This window comes from Oryctolagus cuniculus, chromosome 10, assembly GCF_964237555.1.
Source record: "Oryctolagus cuniculus chromosome 10, mOryCun1.1, whole genome shotgun sequence".
NCBI lineage: Eukaryota > Metazoa > Chordata > Mammalia > Lagomorpha > Leporidae > Oryctolagus > Oryctolagus cuniculus.
This window is the reverse complement of record NC_091441.1, coordinates 56,044,979-56,069,929: the sequence shown is the minus strand read 5'-3', so window position 1 is coordinate 56,069,929 and position 24,951 is coordinate 56,044,979. Positions and strand designations below refer to the sequence as shown.

Genomic DNA, 24,951 nt, shown 5'->3' with positions numbered 1-24,951 from the left:
ATGTTAACATTAACGTAAAAATTTCAAATATAAACAATGCTAATTGCTAACTAAGTACCTCTTATGGAATAGACACAAATCCATGAAATCATAAACGTGGGTATAAGCACTTCGGACATCTTCACCCCAGAATCAGAGTGCCTGGGATGGAATCCCGGCTCCACTTCAGATTCCAGCTTCCTGCAAATGTACATTCTAAAAGGCAGTAGGTGATGACTCTAGTACTGGGTACCTGCCACCCACCTAGAAGGTCTGGACTGAAGTTTGGGCTCCTGGTTTTGTCCTTGCCTCGCCCTGACTATTACAGGCATTTGGAAAATAAACCAGTGAAATGAAAGGTCACTCTCTGTTTTTCTCTCTCTGACCTTCAAATAATGTACTTTTCTTATTTATTATTTATTTTTATCCATATGAAAGCCCGAGTTAGAGAAAGAGGGAGAGACAGACAGAAAGATCTTCTGGGGGCAAGGACTGTAGCACAGCAGGTAAAGCTGTGGCGTAGCGGGTAAAGCCTCCACCTGCACTGCCAGCATCCCATGTGGGTGCTGGTTCAAGTTCTGGTTGCTCCACTTCCTATCCAGCTCTCTGCTATGGGTTGGGAAAGCAGCAAAAGATGGCCCAAGCTCTTGGGCCTCTGCACCCACATGGGAGACCCAGAGCAGGCTCCTGGCTTCGGATTGGGGGAAGAGGGACAGAGAAAGAGAAAGGGGGAGGGAGGGGAGAAAGAAAGATCTTCCATCCTTTGGTTAACTCCCCAAATGGCCACAGTAAGGGCAGAACCAGGGCTTAGCCAGGAGCCAGAAACTTCATCAGGGTGTCCCACGTGGGTGTGGGGCCTAAGGACTTGAACCATCTTCTGTTGCTTTTCCAGGTGTATTAGCAGGGAGCTGGATTGGAAGTGCAACAGCCGGGACTTGAACTGGTGCCCATATGGGATGCTGGCATCACAAGTGGAGGTTTAACCTGTTATGCCACAATACTGGTTCCCGGTTTCTTAAAGAACCTGAAGTAATTCAAGAAAATGTTAATTTTTGTTAAGTCTAGCTACATAAGGTAATGTTAATCTCAGCTATATTCTCAACGTCTGAAATAGTTAAGAAATCCAAAACATTAAAGCTTTAACACAGAAGTTAAATTTCATCTGTTTCTTAAAATATGTTCTGAAACAGAATGACTGGAGCTGGGCATTGTGGCATAGCAGGGAAAGCCACCGCCTGTAACACCAGCATCCCATACGGATGCCAGTTCTTGTACCAGCTGCTCTACTTCAGATCCAGCTCCCTGTGAATGGCCTGAGAAAGCAGCAGAAGATGGCCCAACTACTTGGGCCTCTGTCACTCAGGTGGGAGACCCAGAAGAAGATCCTGGCTTTGGCCTGGCCAAACCCTAGCTGTTGTGACCATCTGGAGTGTGAACCAGTAGACAGAAGGTAGCTCTCTTTCAAACAAATGAATCTTACAAAAAAAAAAAAAAAGAGGGACTGTGTAAATCCCAAGTACTTTTCAGTATACACAATGTTACATAAGGTGAAAATAATGTGATCTAAGTAAACATCTCTATTCTAGTACAGTTTTATCTAAAAAAATTAGATTTCTTAGCTTTCAATTTATTCTTCATAAACTGCCTTCTTAGTTTTGATAGGCATTTATGGAGCAAGGAGCTAAAAGATACACTGTCTAGCTATACCTGAAGACACAGTTCTGACTAGAAAACCACTTCATCTCTACAAGAAGTCACAACTTACTCTCATACTACTACTCACTATTTTAGTGTTTCTAATTATAACCTCTATTTAGTAAAATCTTTCTGAATAATCACCTTGTAATTGATGACTTCATTCCCATTCATATAGAAAATAAAATCTAAGAGTACTACAATATATTTTCACTTTAAGTTTACTATGATTTTTCAGCCCAGAAGAATAGACACTGCTCTGTTTTCATGGTTTCTGGCATAGAGCCCAGACTCCAAACTCACTCAAATTTGCTCCTAGACCAATGTCTCCAAAGAAAACTCAAAATCACTCTCAAAATTTAGGGTAACTTGACTTCTTTCTGTATTCATGACTTTTCTGTTCAAATAATTACCTAACATTCAGAGTACGTTTTTGTAGAAAAGAATGCTGAACAGTTAATTAGAACACCTAGATTCTAAACTTACTTGCACCACCCTAGGTGCGACCTAAATCATATTCTACTTTCAGTATTCTATTTAAAATTCAGTAATTAATATAAATTAATTTTTTTTTTTGATAGGCAGAGTGGACAGTGAGAGAGAGAGAGAGACAGAGAGAAAGGTCTTCCTTTGCCGTTGGTTCACTCTCCAATGGCCGCCGCGGCCGGCGCGCTGCGGCCGGTGCACCGCGCTGATCCGATGGCAGGAGCCAGGAGCCAGGTGCTTTTCCTGGTCTCCCATGGGGTGCAGGGCCCAAGCACTTGGGCCATCCTCCACTGCACTCCCTGGCCACAGCAGAGAGCTGGCCTGGAAGAGGGGCAACCGGGACAGAATCCGGCGCCCTGACCGGGACTAGAACCCGGTGTGCCGGCGCCGCAAGGCGGAGGATTAGCCTAGTGAGCCGCGGCGCCGGCAATTAATGAGTTTTAAAAATCTGTATTACAGAGCTGCGGGGTTCTACACACATAAAATTTCTTACTGGCTTTATATACTGGTGTTCTATATATAATTCACTTTAGAAAGAAAAAGGCTCAGCCATTTTCATAGAATTTGAAACTATTTTCTCAGATATTCATAAGTTTCTTATAGATAACTTTCTGGTTATTAATTTATTTTGTCTAATGTAAAAATTCTTGGCCTCTACAATTGTATTCTGTGATTTAAGACTAAGTTATTTATACCTCTCAGAAATTCTACCTGCCAAGTATCCAAAATGGCCATACAGATCAAATCAAAAAAGCATCCCTTTGCCGGCGCCGTGGCTCAATAGGCTAATCCTCCACCTTGCGGCGCCGGCACACCGGGTTCTAGTCCCGGTTGGGGCGCCGGATTCTGTCCCGGTTGCCCCTCTTCCAGGCCAACTCTCTGCTATGGCCAGGGAGTGCAGAGGAGGATGGCCCAGGTGCTTGGGCCCTGCACCCCATGGGAGACCAGGAAAAGCACCTGGATCCTGGATCCTGCCATCGGATCAGCGCGGTGCGCCGGCTGCAGCGGCGGCCATTGGAGGGTGAACCAACGGCAAAAAGGAAGACCTTTCTCTCTCTGTCTCTCTCTCTCACTGTCCACTCTGCCTGTCAAAAATAAAAAAAATAAAAAAAATAAAAAAAAAAAAAGCATCCCTTTAAGGATATTTAACTTTGGGGCTGGCATTGCTGCACAGTGAGTTAAGCTACAATGTCAACATCTCATATACGCACCAGTTCAAGTACTGGCTGCTCCACTTTCCATCCAGTTCCTTGCTAATGCACCTGGGAAAGCATGGGAAGATGGCCCAAGAGCTTGGAGCCCTGCCATCACCATCACCCAGGAGACCCAGCTGAAGCTCCTGGCTCCAGGCTGGCCCAGCAGGCCAATGTGGCCATTTGAAGAGTGAACCAGCAGATAGAAAATCTCTGTCTCTCTTTCCTCTAAGAATGTATTTCAAATAAATAAATAAATCTTTTAATGATTTTAACTTGAAAATATTATCAAGTGGATAAAACACTGTCACATGCCAAATTAATTTACACATCTTAGTCAGAATGGGGCCCAAATTTTAAGTTCTAGACTTTGGCCACTAAGAAATACATTTTCTGTGGCTATCAGTAGAAAAAGGAAACACATAATTATGTTAAATTTAAAAGAGAAGCTGTAGTTCCAAGGCTTATCCTCTACATAAAATAAAAATGCAGGGTGAGCATCATGGCATAGCAGCTAAAATCGCTGCTTGGGATGCCTAACTTCTACACTGGAATGCTGGTTCAAAGTTACAGCTACACTGCTTCCAATCCAACTTCCTGCTAGTGTGACTGGGAAAGCACCAAATGATGCTCCCTGACACTGCCATGGTACTCTCAGATGGAGCTCTGGTTCCTGACTGACCTGCAAGTCCTGGCTGTTTCAGCCATCTGGGGAGTGAATCAGAGGATGGAAAATGCCTCTTGATCACTCCATCTTTCTCCCCCTCCCTCCCTCCATTCCTCCTTCTTTCTCCTCTCCTCCTCCCCCACCACCAGGTCCCTCTCCCTGTTTCCACCACTCTACCTTTCAAACAAATTTTTAAAAATTAACAAAATGAAGGATGAAAATGTGGAAACAATAAGTATCCATGTAAGGGTGAGCTGTCCAAAGGAATCACCCATCACCGCAAGACTGGATTAACAAAACTTACAATTTAATAGGATATGTTAATTAATAACTCTTCAATCTTTCATTAATCCTTAAGCTAAAATATGTTATAAACACTTTTTCTTATTAAAAATACTCAAGCACCTCTACTGTGCATAATGAAAACGGATTATTAAAAATCAGTAGCCTTTGTATACAGACAATGCCACAGCTGACAAAGAATTTCTAAGATCAATCTCATTCAAAATAGCTACAAAAAAAATCAAATACCTTGGAATAAATTTAATTAAGGATGTCAAAGACCTCTACAATGAGAATTACAAAACATTAAAGAAAGAAATAGAAGAAAACACACAAAAAAATGGAAACTCTTCCACATTCATGGACTGGAAGAATCAATATCATCAAAATGTCCATACTTCTGAAAGCAATTTACAGATTCAATGCAATACCAATCAAAATACCAAAGATATCCTTCTCAGATACAGAAATAATGATGTTCAAATTTATATGGAAACACAAGAGACCCTGAATAGCTAAAACAATCTTATACACCAGAAACAAAGCTAGAGGCATCACAATACCAGATTTCAAGACTTACTAAAGGGCAGTTATAATCAAAACAGCCTGGTACTGGCACAAAAACAGATGGTCAGATCAATAGAACAGAAATGCCAAAAATCAACCCCACACATCTACAACCAACTTATCTTTGACAAAGGAGCTAAAACCAATCCCTGGAGCAAGGATAGTCTCTTCAACAATTGCTGCTGTAAAAACTGGATTTCCACATGCAGAAGCAAAAGGCAAGACTCCTATCTTGCACCTTACACAAAAATCCACTCAAAATGGATTAAAGACCTAAATCTATAACTCAATTCCATCAAATTATTAGAGAACATTAGGAAACCATGCAAGACACTGGCTGGGCAAGGAGCTCTTGGAAAAGACCCCAGAAGCACAGGCAAACAAAGCCAAAATTGACAAATGGGATTACATCAAATTGAGAAGCTTCAGCACTGCAAAATAAACACTCAGCAAAGTAAAAAGGCAACCAACAGAATGGGAGAAAGTATCTGCAAATTATACAACTGATAAAGGATTAATAACCAGAATATATAAAGAGATCAAGAAACTCCACAACAACAAAACACCTAGTGAAGAAATGGGCAAAGGACTTATACAGGCACTTTGCACAAGAGGAAATCCAAATGGCCAACAGACACATGAAAAAATGCTCAAGACCACTAGCCATCAGGGAAATGCAAATCAAAACCACAATGAGGTTTCACCTCATGCCCATCAGAATGGCTTTCATACAGAAATCAACAAATGCTGGCAAGGATGTGGGGAAAAAGGTACCCAATCCACTTCTGGTGGGAATGTAAAGTGGTGCAGCCACTGTGGAAGAGAGTATGGAGATACCTCAGAAATCTTAACATAACCTACCACATGACCCAGCCATCCCATTCCTGGGAATCTACGCAAGGGAGATAAAATCAGCATATCAAAGAGTTATCTGTACCTCCATGTGTAATTCGACTCAATTCACGATAGCTAAGATATAGAATGCCAAATGCCCATCAACTGAAGACTGGATAAAGAAATTATGGGATATGTACACCATGGACTACTATGCAGTGGAAAAAACAAAAACATGAAATCTTGTCATTTGCAACAAAATGGATGAAACTGGACATCATCATACTTTGTGAAGTATTTATTCAAAAGGATAAATACCATATGTTCTCCCTGATCTGTGATAACTAACAGAGCACCAAAAAGGTAATCTACACAAGTGAAGTTAACACTTCAAGATGCAATGACTTTGAACAGCCCTTGACTCCACTGTTGAGGAACAGTTTTATTTTTTTTTTTTCATACAGTTTGTGGAACTTTTTACTTACTCTAATCATACATGTATAAAGTTAATTGAAAATAGATCTTAGTAAAAAATAAGAATGGGAACAGGAGAGGGGAGGAGGAAGAGGGATGGAAGTGTAGGTGGGAGAGAGGGTACGGTGGGAAGAATCACTATATTCCTAAAATTATATTTATAAAATATAGTTATATATAAAAAAAGAAAGAAAAAAATGGATTACCTTATTTGGTGTGGATTCAAAGCAATGTTTCATCTGATTCTCCAATGGTGGGTCAGAAGATTTTATCTGATTATCCAAATGACAGTTTTTGGGAGCCCTTTTTACAGCCTTAATTTCAACTGTAATGTCATTTACTTTAACTTCTTCAGAATTAATTTCTTCCATTTTGTTCTGCTGGCCAGCTATATTTTTATCATGTGTTTTTGTCCCTAAAAATGTACTGTGAGTCACTGAATGATGGATTTCTAAAGATGGTGGTGAAAAACTGGCTTGTAATAAGCCCAATTTAGGGGATACTTGAGTGTCTGACTTATTCTGTTGCACAGAGTTGAATTTTGAGAGTTTAATTTTAGTCCAGTTAGAGTTCTTCTTAGTTGAGCTACTCATTCCATTTAGTATACATTTCACAGGCTTTGTTTTTCTACTGGGAAAAAAACGATTACACGGCACATCCTGATTGGTTTCTTTCTGATGAAGTATTTGTCGTTCAACATTGGTCTCTTCCAATTTTATTTCTGTAGGCATCTCCTTTACATTTTCCATTTGTGAAGATTCTTTTTTTACCTCTACAGTATCTGACTCTATTTCTCCAGCAATTTCTTCACAAAGCTGGAGAATGCTACCTCGTTTGCTCTTTCCTGCTTGCTCCAATTCATTATCTATACTTTGTTCAGGCACTGATGGCTGTGGACTTTTTTGGGATTTTGCATTAGTATTCACTTGTGTATGAACTGACTTCATCTCATTCTTTTTAGAGATCTCTGAAGTAGCCACTTTTGATCTTTTTATCTCAGAAGAAGTTACAGGCACACATTTTGTTTCTTCTTTTCTAGTCATCTTCTGAAGACACTTTTCAGATCCTTGGATGCACTGAGAGCTACAAGTACAAGCGATCTGCTGCTCTACTCTGCGTTTTTTTCCTTTGGGGGAATTTATTACTTCATTAATCACTGAATTTCCATCCTCTTTAGAGTCAGACTTTCTTTCCAATACTTTTCTTTTCACATGTTTTTGACTTGTTTTGACTTTACTAGGTTTACTTTGAGTACTATTACAGTGCTCTTTTCTTGTTAGTAGCACACTCTGTTTAGCGGCTTGAACTTGACCCTGAATTTCTCTACTGCGCAAAGACCTTGTTGAAACCTCTGATAACTGTTGTAGTCTTTGTGACCTCCTGTTAAGCTGTTCACTTGTTTTAGGGGTTTCACGCACTAATTTTCTCTGAGATAATTTACTCTTTTCAGAAGATTCTTGTTGTGAATGTCCCTTCACAGTCATCACATTTTTATTATTGGATATGGTAGTTTTTATGTCACTGGATGCTGCTTTTGCTGATCTTGTACTCATGCGTGTTCCCAATTCAGGCTGATTTATTTTATTTTCACTGCAAGACTTAACCTGCGATTTTAAAGTTTCCTTCGAACCTGATTTTTTTGCTAGATCCTTTTGAGAATCTTGACTTACTATTTCCAAATTCTTATCTTCACTTTTTTTAATAACTTTAGAGGAACTTTCTTTTGATTTCTCCTGAATGGACATCTTCCTGAGTAATGTCTTCCTTTACTAAATAGTTTTTGAGAGGATTTTCGTGCTCAACAAGCTGGTATTGTTACTGAGGAACGGGTCTTAAAAAATCAACTTTAACTGAAGCTGATACACATTTCAAGAAAAATACCACTCTGTTTCAAGTAAGGTTTCTGTCATTCCCAGAACATGAGAAAAGCTGGCATAAAAGCTGAAAAATATTTGCTTTAGACAATGCGATAGAAATTTAAGGAAAATTTAATTCTAATTTGATATTCTTCATGAAAAATTTAATTCATATGCATTCTGTTCTGTAATTTTTAAAATGAATTTTGGTTTAGGCCTAGCCCTATTACTGGAGGAGTTATTTATCACTGACCCGTTTTGATAAAATTTTTGAACACTTTTTTCTTCTGAAGTCTACAGTTATTGGACTTCGATTCACTTGAAACATGTCTTATGGCTAACACGTGTCTTTCCTTGTTTGTTGAGTCTATTGCTGTGCAGTTTTTATGTAACTTCCTTCGCTTAATAAAACAATCTATTAATACAGATTGTCTTTTGTGTTGCCATTTCTGAAAAATTAAAAAACAAAATTAGATCCTGTACAATTAATGAAAGATGGCAATGCTAGTACTTTATAGAACTCATTTGAATAAAATGTAACTTGTCCTTTTGAACTATTTATTCTGTACACTTAAAACTAACAGAAAAAGCATTCTAAGTACATTCCCAAAAATAACCAATAATTCATGTTATACAAGGATAGAATAGGTGAAAATCAATTTTTTACTTACACTTCTTTTCCCACAAGATACAACTGATATTTCAGCCACCATAACTCATGAAAACTTGGCAAAATCATTCCTTATAATCTGCTTTTAACACATTACACAGCACCTAAAAGAAAAAGTTTTTAAATGCTTAAAAGGACTAAGAAAGGATATAATCACATTATTCACTTCTCATCAAATACAACATGAATAATTATACCCCATCCTACCATTAGTCATTATTTCTTCAGAGCTCACATAGCATTTTAATATTTGTAACTTGAAGTAAACCATCATACATGCACCAAATGAAATAGCAGGTATCCATCTATGTTGTAGAAAAATTGTGAAAATACAAAACACCATTCATAACATGAGCATAAAATTCGTTGAACTGGTAAAGTCCTATTTGGAGAAAGAAACAGAGCACATCTATACCTAAAAAAACCTGACAAATAGTGAAAGGTGGTCAACTTAAACACATTTTTCTCTGTTCCTATGCAAACCCTGTCAAAAAAAGAAAAAGTAGGTGCCGACACTGTGGCATAGAAGGTTAAGCCTCCACCTGCAGTGCCAGCATCCCACATGGTGCTGGTTTAAGTCCCAGCTGCTACACTTCTGATCCAGCTCCCTGATAATGTGCCTGGGAAAGTAGCAGAAAAATGGTCCAAGTCCTTGAGCCCTGTGCCCATGTGGCAAACCCAGAAGAAGCTCCTGGCTTCAGCCCGGCCCAGCTCCAGCCACTGCAGCCATTTGGGGAGTGAACCAGCAGATGGAAGATCTCTCTCTCTCTCTCTCTTTCCTTCTATGTATTTCTGCCTTTCAAATAAATTAATCAATCTTAAAAAAAAAAAAAAAAAGAAAGAAAAAGAGGGATTAAGACAAAACCCAAAATACAAGCAATAAGGAACAAGAGAACAGACAATAAAAAAGTTAAAGGAGGACCAATAACTGACCTAGCAGGACTCAAGAAAACCTAAATCCTAAATTAAAAATATAGAAGACTGAGAAGTAGCTCTATTTACACCAGAATCCCCGAGACTTAGAAACTGGAAGTACCAGACTCCATGGGAGAATGGGAATGAAAACGGGACTCAAAAAAATCAGAGATTGCCAAATTTCCACTCCAATTACTAGCACCCAGAAGACCATCCCTGAATCATCATGGGTGACTGAAGATATAAACCCCTATAAGGAATGAAACGAAAGATCTTCAGGGACTCAACATGCACAGTTGAAGGTTTACGTACATGACAACAGAAGGAATAAAAAAGAGCATCCATACTTGCTGAAAACTATTCCACTTTACCCATACCCACAGCTCTCTTTGACTACTCAAAAACTCATAGAAGTTAGCAGCCAAGCCTAAGTGTTCCAGAAAAGAAACTGAAAGACCATTTCCTACTGAATTTGACAAGCCCTAGAAAAAAATAAATAAATCTATAAATACAGGTAAGGTCTACAGCAAGGAAGACACAAAAATACAGTCACGGCCAGCGCCGCAGCTCACTAGGCTAATCCTCCGCCTTGCGACGCCGGCACACCGGGTTCTAGTCCCGGTTGGGGCGCCGGATTCTGTCCCGGTTGCCCCTTTTCCAGGCCAGCTCTCTGCTGTGGCCAGGGAGTGCCGTGGAGGATGGCCCAAGTACTTGGGCCCTGCACCCCATGGGAGACCAGGAGAAGCACCTGGCTCCTGCCTTCGGATCAGCGCGGTGCGCCGGCTGCAGCGCGCCAGCCACGGCAGCCATTGGAGGGTGAACCAACGGCAAAAGGAAGACCTTTCTCTCTGTCTCTCTCTCTCACTGTCCACTCTGCCTGTGGGGAAAAAAAAAAAAGGTGTAAGTGCTTGGTTCATCTTCTTCAGCTTTCCCAAGGACATTAGCAGGGAGCTGGATCATAAGTGAAGCAGGGCCTGCACTGTGGCGTAGCAGGTAAAGCCGCTATCTGCAGTGCCAGCATCCCACAGGCACTGGTTCAAGTCCCAGCTGCTCCATTTCCAATCCAGCTCTCTGCTATGTCCTGGGAAGGCAGTGGAGGATGGCCCAAGTCCTTGGGCCCCTGCACCTGTGTGGGAGACCCGGAGGAAGCTTGTGGCTCTTGACTTCGGATTGGCCCAGCTCCAGCTGCTGGGGTCACGATCACCCGAGTTATCATAACTGACATTGTAAGTAAGAATGTCAATTGTTAAATCGTACCTACTCCCCATGTAGGACCGCTGTCCTTAATGAGTTGTTCTATGAGAATTAACTGTAAAACTTGTTTTCAAACAGTACTTTATTCTTTGTGTGTGTGTGGGGGGGGGTGCAAATTGTGGAAATCTTCACTTAGTATAGAGTTGGTCTTCTGTATATAAAGTTAATTAAAAATGAATCTTAATGAAGAATGGGATGGGAGAAAGAGTAAGAGGTGGAACGGGAGTGGGGGTGGGAGGGTGGGTATGGGGGGCAAGAACTGCTATATCCTAAAGTGGTACCTATGAAATTTGTATTCATTAAATAAAAACTCTAATAAATAAATAAAACTTTATCCTGGGGCTGGCTGTTATGGCTTAAGCCCCTGCCTGCAATGCCTACATCCCGTATGACCACTGATTCAAGTCCCAGATGCTCCACTTCCAATCCTGCTCCCTGTTAATTTTCCTCAGAAAGAAGCAGAAGATGGCCCAAGTGCTTGGGCCCCTGCCATCCATGTGGGAGGCCTGAATGAAGCTCCTCGCTTCAGTGTGGCCTAGCCCTGGCCATTGTGGCCATTTGGGGAGTGAACTCATGAATGGAAGATCTGTCTGTCTCATGCTCTCTTTATAACTCTTTCAAATAAATAAAATAATCTTTAAAAAAAACTTTACTGTGATGCAGAAAAATTCAAAATCCACGCACAGATAGCTGTTCAAAACACTCAAGGCAAAGATGGATTATGAAAACTATTCATAGATTACAAAATTTTCTACACCAAAATTAGCATCCTTTAATTCCATTTTCCATGAACTTTTTAAAGTCCTCTCGTAAACAAGAACATTTACAGCCTCCCATCCCCCACAAAAAAACCTCCTGAAAATTAAAAATATTGGAGCAAAAAAAAAAAGTCAACAAAAGCATCAGAAGGTGAAGGTAAGACTGAAATGGGGAGCTGGCACTGTGGCATAGTGGGTAAAACCACCACCTGCAGCGCCAGCATCCCATATGGGTGCCAGTTCCAGTCCCGGCTGCTCTATTTCCGATCTAGCTCTCTGCAATGGCCTGGGAAAGCAGTAGAAGATGGTCCAAGTCTTTAGGCCCCAGCATCTGCATGGGAGAGCCAGAAGAAGCTCCTGGCTTCTGACTGGCCCAGCTCCGGCCACTTAGGCCATTGGGAAATGAACCAGCAGATGGAAGACCTCTGTCTCTCTCTGCCTCTGCATCTTGTAATTCTTCTTTTCAAATAAATAAATATTAAAAAAAGAAGACTGAAACGGCAGTATAATTTAGTTTCAACACAGCAACTGACAGACTCCACAGACACAGGCTCCAAAAATAGGCCCTTACATATGTGGGAATTTAGTACATATAAAAGTGGTATTAATTTCATTAATCTCAATTTAATGAAAATCACTCAACAATTGGGATTACGACAACTGGATAACTATCTAGGTAACTGATCTTTGATTTGCGAGTAAAACTGTGTCCATAAAAAATTTGACCATAAAAATAAAAAAAAAAGGTTAAAGCATGGAAGAATTTTAGTATTTATTTTCAGAGTGGGAAAGGCCTTTCAAGGCTTGTCACAAAATACAGAAACATGAAAAAACATAATAGGCCAGTGTGTTAACAAAATAACATAAGTTAGAACAAAAAAGTACCAATCAGACTGGCCACAGATTAACAAGTTTAACAGTAGTCTTGGCAAACTTTATGTCAGGTACTCTCATATTATTGCAGGTGATACAATGTCTACTTAGAACAATTTGGAAATATCTATCAAAATAATAAACGCAAAATGTCAAATAATTCCATATGCCAGACTTTATACTGCCTGTAGAAATGCTTCAAGGTACATGAAACCACAAAATTCACTGTGATACCGTATCAGAAAAGACTGAATACCCCTCAACAAACAACCAGGACTACAATACTGTCTATAAAACTGAGGATACATTCAATCATACAACAGATGAGCAGGCAATCATGTCAAAGCAGGATGAGATTTAATTCCAAGGAAAATTTCTCCAAGCTTTTCTTTTCTTTTCTTTTTTTTTTTTGAAGATTTATTTGCTTATTTATTTGACAGGCAGAGATACAGAGAAAGAAAGAGCGAGCGAGCAAGAGAGCGAGCGAGCACTATCTTCCATCTGGTATTCATTCCCCAAATGCTGGCAATGGCTGAAGCTGGGGTGATCCAAATCTAGGAACTACGAGATTCTTCAGGATCCATCTTGAGTCACCTTCCACTGCCTTGCCAAGGCACATGAATAGGGAGCTGGATTATAAGTCGAGCAGCCAGGACTTGAACCAGTGCCCACCTGTGATGCCGGCCCCACAGGCTTTGCCACAGTGCCAGCCCCTCACCAGGCTTATTATTCAGAAGCCTGATTTTAAAAAATTTCTGCAGAAATATGAACTATAGGGCCGGCGCCGCGGCTCACTAGGCTAATCCTCCGCCTAGCGGTGCCGGCACACCGGGTTCTAGTCCCGGTCGGGGCGCCGGATTCTGTCCCGGTTGCCCCTCTTCCAGGCCAGCCCTCTGCTGTGGCCAGGGAGTGCAGTGGAGGATGGCCCAGGTGCTTGGGCCCTGCACCCCATGGGAGACCAGGAAAAGCACCTGGCTCCTGGCTCCTGCCATCAGATCAGCGCGGTGCGCCGGCCGCAGCGCGCCAGCCGCGGCGGCCATTGGAGGGTGAACCAACGGCAAAGGAAGACCTTTCTCTCTGTCTCTCTCTCTCACTGTCCACTCTGCCTGTCCAAAAAAAATAATAATAATAAAATAAAAAAAAAGAAAAAAAGAAATATGAACTATAAAAAAGGTTTGGCTTTTGCACAAAGATTTTATTTATTTATTTAACAGTTAGAGTTACAGACAGTGAGAGGGAGAGAGAGATAGAGAGAGAGAGAGGCCTTCCATCCACTGGTTCACTCCCCAAATGCCCACAACAGCCCAAACTGGGCCGATCTGAAGCCAGGAGCCAGAAGCTTCCTCTAGGTCTCCCATTCAGTTGCAAGGGCCCAAACATTTGGGCCATCCACCGCTTTCCCAGGCCATAGCAGAGAGCTGGATAGGAAGAGAAGCAGCCAGGACTAGAACCAGCGCCTATAAAGGATGCCAGCACCACAGGTGGAAGATTAACCCAATGAGATACAGCACTGGCCCCAAAAGCCCAATATTTTTGCTAAAAAGGCCAAGTTGTAATACTGACACTATTTGAATTCAACATTTAGTATAAAACTATACCTACAATAACAGAACAAATATCAGTCATTCCTTGGAGTCAAGAATGGAAGGGGAGGGGCTGGTATTGTGGCATAGCGAGTAAGCCGCCGCCTGCAGTGCCGGCACCCCATATGGGCACCAGTTTGAGTCCTGGCTGCTCCATTTCCGATCTAGCTCTCTGCTATGGCCTAGGAAAGCAGTAGAAGATGGCCCAAGTCCTTGGGCCCCTATACCTGTGTGTGAGACCTGGAAGAAGCTCCTGGCTTCAGATCGGCACAGTTCCGGCCATTGTGGCCAATTGGGGAGTGAACCAGTGGACGAAGACCTCTCTCTCTCTCTCTCTCTCTCTCTCTGTCTCTTGTTCTCTATGTAACTGTGACTTTCAAATAAAATAACTCCATAAAAAAAGTTAAATAAAAAAAGAATGAAAGGGGAGATGATTTTTGGGCATGACAGAAATGTTTTTTATCTTGATTGTGGTAGTGATTCCATGAGTGTCCAAACCTTTCAAAACCCACCATACTATAAGTTTAAGAGAGGATGATTTATTGTACATAAATCATCTCAATGAGGCATCCAGATAGGGGCCTGTGTGAGGCCTCCTCAAGTCCTACATGCCAAGGTGACCATGGAATGTGTTTTGAAACTGGGACACTTTTGATAGTAGAGTGTGCTATTTATTAGTACTTACAGAGAGAAAACAAGTGAAAGGTGGCAATATCTCCTGCAAATTAGGAGGTGTAAGCACCTTATACATATCCCCAACATGATGTGGGACAGCATATAAAACACTTCTACAGCAGTGTCCCTGCCATCAAAAATCATGCAGGAATGGCTCAGGAAGCCAGCAGCCTCGAAAGCTGGGGTGTAGACAAAAGGGAGGTGAAGTGCACTGATGCGAAGAAGGAAGCCTCATCTCAAGAGGACTGGCAAGCAGCCCTGACACACAGGCTTAGATGTTCCAAGGATCATGGAGAACATTCTCCCATACAAAATAAAATAAAGCTATATATGTGTGTGTGTGTGTGTATATGTTTGTGTGTGTATATAAAATGGACCTATGGCCGGCGCCGTGGCTCAATAGGCTAATCCTCCACCTTGCGGCGCCGGCACACCGGGTTCTAGTCCCGGTTGGGGCGCCGGATTCTGTCCCGCTTGCCCCTCTTCCAGGCCAGCTCTCTGCTATGGCCAGGGAGTGCAATGGAGGATGGCCCAGGTGCTTGGGCCCTGCACCCCATGGGAGACCAGCAAAAGCACCTGGCTCCTGGCTCCTGCCATCGGATCAGCACGGTGCGCCGGCTGCAGCGGCGGCCATTGGAGGGTGAACCAACGGCAAAGGAAGACCTTTCTCTCTCTGTCTCTCTCTCTCACTGTCCACTCTGCCTGTCAAAAAAAAAAAAAAAGGACCTATGGCCCAGACTCATTAAACCATAAAAGCAAGGCATGTAACAGAACAGAGTGCACAGCATGCTCCTCTCTGTGTCAAAAGAAAAGGGTGCGCTGGTGCCGCGGCTCACTTGGCTAATCCTCCACCTGCGGTGCCGGCACCCCAGGTTCTAGTCCTGGTTGGGGCGCCAGATTCTGTCCTGGTTGCCCCTCTTCCAGTCCAGCTCTCTGCTGTGGCCCGGGAAGTGGAGGATGGCCCAAGTGCTTGGGCCCTGCACCCGCATGGGAGACCAGGAGGAAGCACCTGGCTCCTGGCTTCAGATCGGCGCAGCGCGCCAGCAGTGGCAGCCATTTGAGGGTGAACCAATGGAAAAAGGAAGACCTTTCTCTCTGTCTCTCTCTCTCATTGTCTAACTCTGCCTGTCAAAAAAAGGATGGATGGACGGACGGAAGGAAGAAAAGGGCGGGGGCCTGTGTTGTGGCATAGCTGGTAAAGTCACAGCCTGTGACTCTGGCATCCTATGTGGGTGCCTGTTTGTGTCCCAGCTGCTCCACTTCTGATCCAGTTCCTTGCTGACGACCTGGGGAAAGCAGCAGAAGACAACCAAGTGGGAGATCCAGATGAAGCTCCTGGCTTCTGGCTTCAACCTGACCCAGTACTGGCCATTGCAACCATCTAGGAAGTGAACCAGTGGATGGAAGATCTTTCTTTTTCTCCCTCTAACTTGTTAAAATAAATAAATCTTTTTTTTTAAAGTTTATTTATTTGAAAGTCACAGTTACAGAGAGGAGAGGTAGAGAGAGAAAGAGAAAGAGAGAGAGAGACAGAGAGAGGTCTTCCATCCGATGGTTCACTCCCCAATTGGCCACAACAGCCGGAGCTGTGCCAATCCGAAGCCAGGAGCTTCCTCTGGGTCTCCCACATGGGGGGGTGCAGGGGCCCAAGGACTTGGGCCATCTTCTACTGCTTTCCCAGGCCATAGCAAGAGAGCTGGATCGGAAGTGGAGCAGCCAGGACTCGAACCGGCGCCCATATGGCATGCCGGTGCTTCAGGCCAGGGCATTAACCCACTAAGCCACAGCACCAGCCCCTCAAATAAATCTTAAAGAAAAAAATAACAGAAAAGGGAGCTGGAGGAAGGACAGAACCATATGCTGGCTTATGTACACAATGAGTCTGGAAGGAGAAGAAAGCACCAATAATGGTGATTTGTGGGGAAAACTACTATGGGACCAAGTCGCAGGACCATGAGAAAAGCTTACTTTTTCACACTATACCCATTTAAATCTTTTGTTATATAGACATATAACTTCATCAAAAAATTAAAAATATGGGGGTAGGTGTTATGGTGCAGCTATAATAGGGACAGGTTCGAGTTCTACTACTGCATTTTTTTCTTTCTTTTTTTTTTTTTTTTTTAAAGATTTTATTTATTTGAGAGGCAGAGACAGAAGAGTCTTTCATCCACTGGTTCACTCCCCAAATGGATGCAACAGCCACAGCTGGGTCAAACTGAAGCCAGCACCAGGAGCTTCTTCCAGGTCTCCCACACAGATGCAGGGGCCCAAGCACTTGGGCCATCTTCCACTGCTTTCCCAGGCCAAAGCAGAAAGCTGGATCAGAAGAGAAGCAGCCGGCACTAGAACCGGCACACATATGGGATGCCAGCACCACAGGCTGAGGCTCAGCCTCTTATACCACAGCATCAGCCCCTACCACTACTCCATTTCTGATCCAGCTCCCTGCTAATGTGCCATGGAAGAAACAGATAATGGCTTAAGTGCTTGAATCCCTGCCTCCCATGTGGGAGACCTGGATGAAATTCCTGGCTCCTGCCTTCAGCATGGCCCAGTCATGACTGTTCTGGTCATTTAGGGAGTAAACCAGCAGATAGAAGTTATCTTTCTGTCTCTCCCTGTCAACTCTGCCTTTCAAATAAATAAAAATGTTACATTTCCCTGAAAATATAAAATACATTTGATACACTGACTAATCACCTTGGAAGACATTAAATTATAAAAGTATAAACCACTTACCTTAGTGACATGGAAATCACCTTTTTAAGTTGATTGATGACTCTTCCAATGAATGAATGCTTCTTATTACTTCCTGTATGGGATTTAATTAAAAAAAATCTATAGCTAAAGTAAAACAAGCTATTAAAAAATAAGCATACAAATATAGTGTTATTGTAGCAGGTGTTTTGGCTCTGCTGGTGGTATTCCTGTAAATCCTAACCAAGTGCCTATGCCTAGTTCAAGTCTCAGATATTCTGCACTTCTGATCCAGCTTCTTACTAAAGTGTTTGGGGGGCATCAGATCATGGCCCAAGTACTTGGGCCTCTGCCACCCACATGGGAGACTGGATGGAGTTCTTGGCTCTTGCCTTCAACCTGGCCCAATCCCAGCTACTGTGATTATTTGAGAAGTGTACCAGAAGATGGAAGATCTCTGTCATTCTGCCTTTCAAAGGAACAATCTCTTTTTAAAAAGTTCATGGAAATGGAAAAGATAAAATTTTTGACCAAAATAAATTTAAAATTCCTACATACTTTCTGAATACTATGAATTTCTGTTAAACTTTTGAAGACTTCTCATATTATACAACTATCTACCTGTCTGCCCAAATCAAGAAAATAAAAAAATGTTCAAAATGATAGCAACAAGGACAAGAGCAGCATTTATACTAGCAAAAACATCCAAAACAGTTCAAATGCCCCAAAAAGATATTTAAAAAGTGCCAAGAAATGTTGATAGGCATTAGAAATAACAGATATGTAAACTGCATAAACATATATTATGTATTTAACATGTAGATGTATAAAACACACAAAGTACACTGAAAGAGTGCATTATAAAACACTGGCAATAGTTACCTCTACAGAGGTAAAATATAGAATTAAAAGGTATAAAGGAGTACCTTCACATTTTACTTTATTTCTGTATTGTTTGAAAGCTTTCACATCAAAAATGAATATACATAGTTATAAATTAAAAAGGAGACATATAAGGGGTCTTGAGAAAGTTTACAGAAAATATGTTTTATGAAAACTATACAGGTAGGCATTTCAGCCTACCAGTTAAGCCACTGGTTGGGACATCCACACTACATCAGAGTGCCTGGAATCACATCTTGGCCCTTCTCCCAACACCAGCTTCTGGCTAATGCACACCCTGGGAGCAGCAACTGATGGCTCTTTTGGGTTCCCGCCACTTAGGAGACCTAGATTCGGTTTCTGGCTCTTGGCATTAGCCTGGCCCACTCCCAGCCATTGAAGGCATTTGGAGAGTTAAACAGCAGATGGAAGCTGCCTCTCCCAAATAAATAAAAGACTTTTTTTGAATTATGCATGAATTTAAAATTTTTCCTATCAAAATAAACTTTTAGCTTTCATTTTCTATGAATGCTTTATTTAATTATTTAAAAGGCAGAGTATCAGGGATGGCGCTGTGGCACATCAGGTTAAAGCCACAGTCTTGGGCACCAGCATTCCATATGGGCACCACTTCAAGTCCCAGCTGCTCCACTTCTGATCCAGCTCCTTGCTAATGCACCTGGGAAAGCAGTGGAAGATGGTCCAAGTGCTTGGGCCCCTGCACACACGTGGGAGACCTGGAGGCGGCTTCTAGCTCCTTGTTTCAGCATGACCCAGCCCAGTTGTTGTGGCCATTTGGGGAGTGAACCCGCAGATGGAAGATCTCTGTCTCCACCTCTGCTCCTCCACTTCTCACTCCATACGCTTTTTTTTTCCTAAGATTTATTTATTTGAAAAAGTTAGAGAGAGAAGGAGAGGCAGAGAGAGAAAGAGGGAGAGAGAGGTCTTCCATCCGCTAGTTCACTCCCCAACTGGCCGCAATGGCTGGAGCTGCACCAATTTGGAGCCAGGAATTCCTTCTGGGTCTCCCACGTGGGTGCAAGGGCCCAAGGACTTGGGCCATCCTCACTGTTTTCCCAGGCCATAGCAGAGCGCTGGATTGGAAGGGAAGCAGCCGGGTCTCGAACTGGCAGCCATATGGGATGCTGGCACTGTAAGGCGGTGGCTTTACCCGCTACGCCACAGCACCAGCCCCACTCCATAGGTTTTTTACAGGCGTATTATCAGGGAGCTGGATCAGAAGTGGAGCAGCTGGGACTTGAACCAGTGCCCATATGGAATATCAGTGCTACGGGCCAGGGCTTTAACCTGATGTGCTACAACGCTGGCCCTCAAATAAATAAATTTTCAAAAAAAATTAAAAAGGTAGAATAGCAGAAAGAGTCAGACATAGACATACACATACACATACACATACACACACACGAGTGGGCAGGAAAAAGAAAGAGGGAGAAAGAAAGAATGTTCCATCCACTAATTCACTCCCCCAAATGGCAGCAACAGCAAAGTCTGAGCCAGGATGAAGTCAGGAGACAGAAACTCCATCAGGGTCTCCTAAAAAGGTGTCAGAGACCCAAACACTTGAACCATAATCTGCTGCCTTCCCAATTACATTAGAAGAAAGCTGGATTAGAAGAGAACAGCTGGGATCCAAACTGGCATTCCGATATGGGATGCTGACATTACAGGCAGCAATCACCTGGCATACACAACACCAGTCTCTTCCATGAACGTGATGTGTGTGTGTATACACATGTAATTTTTTTTTTTTTTTTTTTTTTAAGAAAGGCACAGAGAGCTCTTCCAACCACTGATTCACTCCCTAAATGCCCTCAACAGTCAGGGCTGGACCAGCCAAAGCCAGAAGCGAGGAAATCAATCAGGTCTCCTAGTTGAGTAGCAGGGACCAAAGTATTTGAGCCATCACCGGCTATCTCTGAGGGTGCATTTCAGGAAACTGAAATCAGGAGCAGGGCTGGGACCTGAAGTCTGGGCACTTTAATATAGGATGTGGTACCCCAAACATGTCTTAACTGCCACAACACCAACCCCTATATTTACACAAGCATTTACGTAAAACATACAGGGCAACTCAAAACTGAACCTAGATATGTCTACACAGTAACTCATACACAAATGCTCATATGTGCTTTATTGGTAACAGCCAAAAAATGGACAAACACAAATGCAGATCAACTGATGAACAGATAAAATGCAGAATATTCATGTGATGAATGAACTATTGTTATCTACCCATAAAAAGGAATGATGTACTGACACATGCTATAGTACGGATGAACCTTAAAACTGTTATGCCAGGGAGCCGGCATAGAGGGTAAAGCTGCCGCTTGTGACCCTGGCATCCCATATGGGTGATGGTTCGAGATCCAGCTGCTCCACTTCCAATCTAGCTCCCTGATAATGAGTCTGGGAAAACAGTGGAATATGGCCCAAGTGCTTGGGACCCTGCACACACATGAGAAACCCAGAAGTTCCTGGCTATGGTTTGGCCCAGCTCAGCAATGAAGGTTGCAGCCATCTGGGGAGTAAACTAGAGGATGGAGGATCTCTTTCTCTCTGGTCTGTTCTCTGTGTAACTCTGACATTCAAATAAATAAAATAAATCTTAAAAAAAAAAATCATTATGCTGGGTTGGCTTGGGTGTCTGATGCAGAGGTGAAGCCACTGCTAGGGACACCTACATTCCCTATCAGAGTTCCTAGGTTCAAGTTCTGGCTCTGCTGCAAATTCCAACTTCCTGCTAATTTGCACTCTCAGGGGCAGCAGGTGATGATTCACATATTTGGGTTCCTGTTACCCACACAGGAGGTATGGATTGAGTTCTAGGCATCCAACTTCAGCCTGGCTCATCCCTGGATACTAAGTGCATCTGGCAGATAACCAGCAAATTTAAGATTTTTTTCTCTCTTCTCTACCTTTCACATAAATAAAACCGTCAAAAAAAATTTTAACCTTTAAAACAAAAAAAATTTTTTTTTTTTTGGACAGGCAGAGTGGACAGTGAGAGAGAGAGAGAGAGAGAGAAAGGGAGGGAGATCTCTTCCATCCACTGATTCATTCCCCAATTGCCAGGCCTGGGCCAGAACAAAGCTAGAGCTCCATCTGGGTCTCTCAAGTGAGTGGCAGGGGCCCAAAAAGAAAGCATAAAAAAGAAAATGGAGATAGGCACTTGGAACAGCAATTAAGATGCCACTTAGAATACCTGCATTCCGTGTTCGCTTAGGCAGCACATATACTAAAATTAGAACACCTGCATTCCGTATCAGAATGCCTGGGTTCAAGTCCCAGTTCTGCTTCCAGTTCCAGCTTTCTCTCAAGCACTTGCATCTTTGCCACCCTTGTCAGAGATCAGGATTGAGTTCTGGGCTCCTGGCTTTGGCTTGGCCCAGTCCTGACTGTTGCAGGCATTTGGAGAGTAAAACCAGTGGAAAATCTGTTTCTTTCTGCTTTTCAAACAAAAAATGAAAAGTAAAATAAAAAAAAATAGTTATTCCTGGTTTCATTTGACTCCTCCATTTCCATAGTGTCCTTTTCAACTTTCATAACTATATTAACTCTAAACACTTGTTAATTATAAAGCAGTAGTTCTCAAACTATGGTACAGGGATCCTCGTAATCCCATTAACTATTTCAAGATGTTTGTAAGATCAAAATGGAAGACCAGGATGGAGATTCTGGCTCCTAGCTTCAGCCTGGCCCATCTCTGACTGTTGCAGCCATTGGGAGAGTGAACTGATAAATAAAGGCTGGCTGGTGTGCACTCGCTCACTCACGCTTGCTTGCTTGCTTGCTCGCTCACTTGCTCTCCACCCCCCTCTCCCCTCCCATCATTATGCTGCTTTTCAAATAAATAAACCTTTTTTTTTTTTTTTTTTAAGATTCATTTGAAAGGCAGAGTCACAGAAAGGCACAGGCAGAGCATCCACTGGTCCACTCCTCAAACAGCTGCAACCAGCGGAGCTTGACTGATCCAAAGCCAGGAGCAAGGAGCTTCCTCCAGGTATCCCACGTGGGCACAGGGGCCCAAGGACTTTGGCCATCCTCCACTGCCTTCCCAGGTGCATCAGCAGGGAGCTAGATTGGAAGTGGAGCAGCTGGGACTTGAACCAGTGCCCATATGGGATGCCAGCACCATAGGCGGCAGCTTCACCTGCTATACTACAGCATCAGCCCCAAAATAAATAAATCTTTAAAAAAAGTATAAAACAAATTATTTTAATAAAAGAATACAAAAACTATGGTTTGATTCCACAAGGCAGCTAACCTTTAAAAAATTACCTCTCTAGTTTTGTTATAGAATCAAAGAATAGGGGCTGGCACTGTGATGCAGTGGGTTAACGCCCTAGCCTGAAGCGCCAGAATCCCATAACGGCGCCAGTTTGAGATCCGGCTGCTCCACTTCTGATCTCTGCTCTCTGGGAAAGCAGCCACGTGGGAGACCAGGAAGAAGCTCCTGGCTCCTGATCAGTGCAGCTGCAGCCATTGCGGCCAATTGGAAAGTGAACCAGTGGATGGAAGACCTCTCTCTCTGCCTCTCCTCTGTGTAATTCTTTCAAATAAATAAATAAAATCTTTAAAAAAATCAAAAAATTGATCAAAGAATATCACAACTTTTGAAAAAGGAATTAAAAAGCACTTCTCTCCATATACTGGTGTGAAGCTGGATTTGCTTCATATACTTCATCCAGAACAGCGAACAGCAACAGACTGAACACAGAAACTGACAGAATCCAGCTGTCTTCTACCAGGTCAGACATAAAGGATATCTGGAAAAATGCAATACAGTTGCTATTCCTTTTCTTATTATTTTGCTACTGTTGCTGTTGTTTTGGGGTAGTAGTTTCTCACTAAAAATGTTAAGTACAGGGCTGGGTGTTTTGGCCTACTGGTTAGGACAATGGCTAGGATGCTGGCGTCCCATACTGGAGCACCTAGGTTCCACTCCAGATGCCAGTTTCCTGCTAATGTGTACCCTGGAAGGCAGCAGGTGACAGCTCAAATAACTGGGTCCCTGCCACTCACACGGGAGATCTGAGTTTTGCTTCTGGCTCTGATGCTGCAGGCATTTGGGAAATGTAACCAGCATATGGGAACTCCCTGTCTCTCAAAAAATTTTTCTTAATAAGAAAAAAATATCTTTTTAAGATTTATTTACTTTATTTGAAAGTCAGATTTGCAGAAAGAGAAGGAGAGGCAGAGAGAGCTTTTTCCATCTACTGGTTTACTCCCCAGATGGACAAAATAGCCAGGGTGGAGCCAGGCCAAAGCCAGGAATCAGGAACTTCACTGAGTCACCCACATGGATACAGGGCCCCCTTCAGCCATTTTCTGATGCTTTCCCAGGCGCATTAGCAGAGAGCTGGATCAGAAGTTGAGCAGCCAGAACACAAACCAGGGCCCGTATGGAAAGCTGACACTGCAGACGGCGGCTTAATCCAGCACACCACAACACCAGCCCTGTGGAGTTGACTTCCAACTACAATCTAAACTTAATATCACCTTCAGTAGAGAGAACTCTATGTGGAACATCAATCTGCTAATAACAAACTCATGAAAAAAATATTAACAATTACAAAAGCAATCCATTATTTGGAATTGTGCAGCTCTGATCACCTTCATTATCAGAATAAAAGCAATGGGTTTTGCATCATAATGAAGTACCAAGCTAAAAAAGGCCATGCAGCAAAGTGAGTTAATGGTATTCATTAATTACGGTCCTTTTTTAGTTCTTCTGTGAAGCATAATTTATTTAAATGCCAGCACAAAGCTTTGTCCAGGGCAGATGCTAAAAAAAAAAAGAAAAAGAAAAAGAAAAAAAAATCTTGTTCACCACAGATTTTAACACTGACTGAGCAAGGAGAAATGATAGCATATTTTCTTCAGTTAGGAATGATTAAGGTGAGTAAAGCCCTTAAACCAGGGCAAATTCTGTTCAAAGGGCCTTGCTTCCAAAGTCACAGCTGACTTAAGAAGCATGATCTGCTTTCTGGCGACAAGGGGTGACTATTACAGTCCTAGTTTTCTCCTTTCCTCGCATGGTCTAGGACTGAATCTGCAGCTTCCAAAATAACACTTTTAAAGCACTTCTCATTGCCACGTAGGTGGTGAGAATTTTTAAGTTTTTGCAAGTTGAAAAAATTCTACTGGTGTTGGTGCCCTGTAGAGGAGAAACTGATCACAAGACAGGCTGAAAGCAACCTGGACGCTTTCAACTAAAATCCTGCTTGAGCCAGTTTACAAAAAAAAAAAAAAAAAAAAAAGTGGGGGGAGGGCAGCTTATCATTTCACTATGTAGCACTTTGCAGAAAACAAAATGGATTATTTTATAATACTACTCAGATACTGCACGCTGCAATCACTTCCTGCTGAAACTACAGAAAGCACGGTACACAGGACTTCTCCAATCCTCACGCTGTAACTCCTTCCTCCTCCTCCCCCGCCAAACCTCCACCCCCTGGAAAATTCTGTAGCGCCAGGTTTTCCAAACACATCATTTGAAGGGGGGTGGGAGGGACGAACGGCAGAGTCCTCTAAATTTTGCACTTGCCATCCCACTCCGCCTGTGCAAAATAAACCCTCGTTGTAAA

At 42.5% G+C, this 24,951-nt stretch overlaps 1 protein-coding gene across 7 annotated transcripts in view; it reads right to left on the bottom strand.

Annotated features, from left to right (window-relative positions):
• Window positions 1–24,951, bottom strand: part of ESCO1 (establishment of sister chromatid cohesion N-acetyltransferase 1) — a 71,671-nt gene that overhangs the window by 45,666 nt on the left and 1,054 nt on the right. For 6 of the 7 annotated variants that reach the window (XR_011379405.1, XR_011379406.1, XM_051852066.2 and 3 more), the window contains exons 2-4: window positions 17,504–17,576; window positions 8,705–8,807; window positions 6,384–8,482 (exon numbers count right to left, since the gene is read on the bottom strand). Coding sequence is in view for 5 of the 7 variants with exons in the window: in XM_051852066.2 (XP_051708026.2) it covers window positions 6,384–7,922 (1,539 nt within the window). In the remaining 2 variants the exon portion in view is untranslated. The remainder of the gene's footprint in view (window positions 1–6,383; window positions 8,483–8,704; window positions 8,808–17,503; window positions 17,577–24,951) is intronic. The other variant, XM_051852067.2, reaches the window with a different exon arrangement.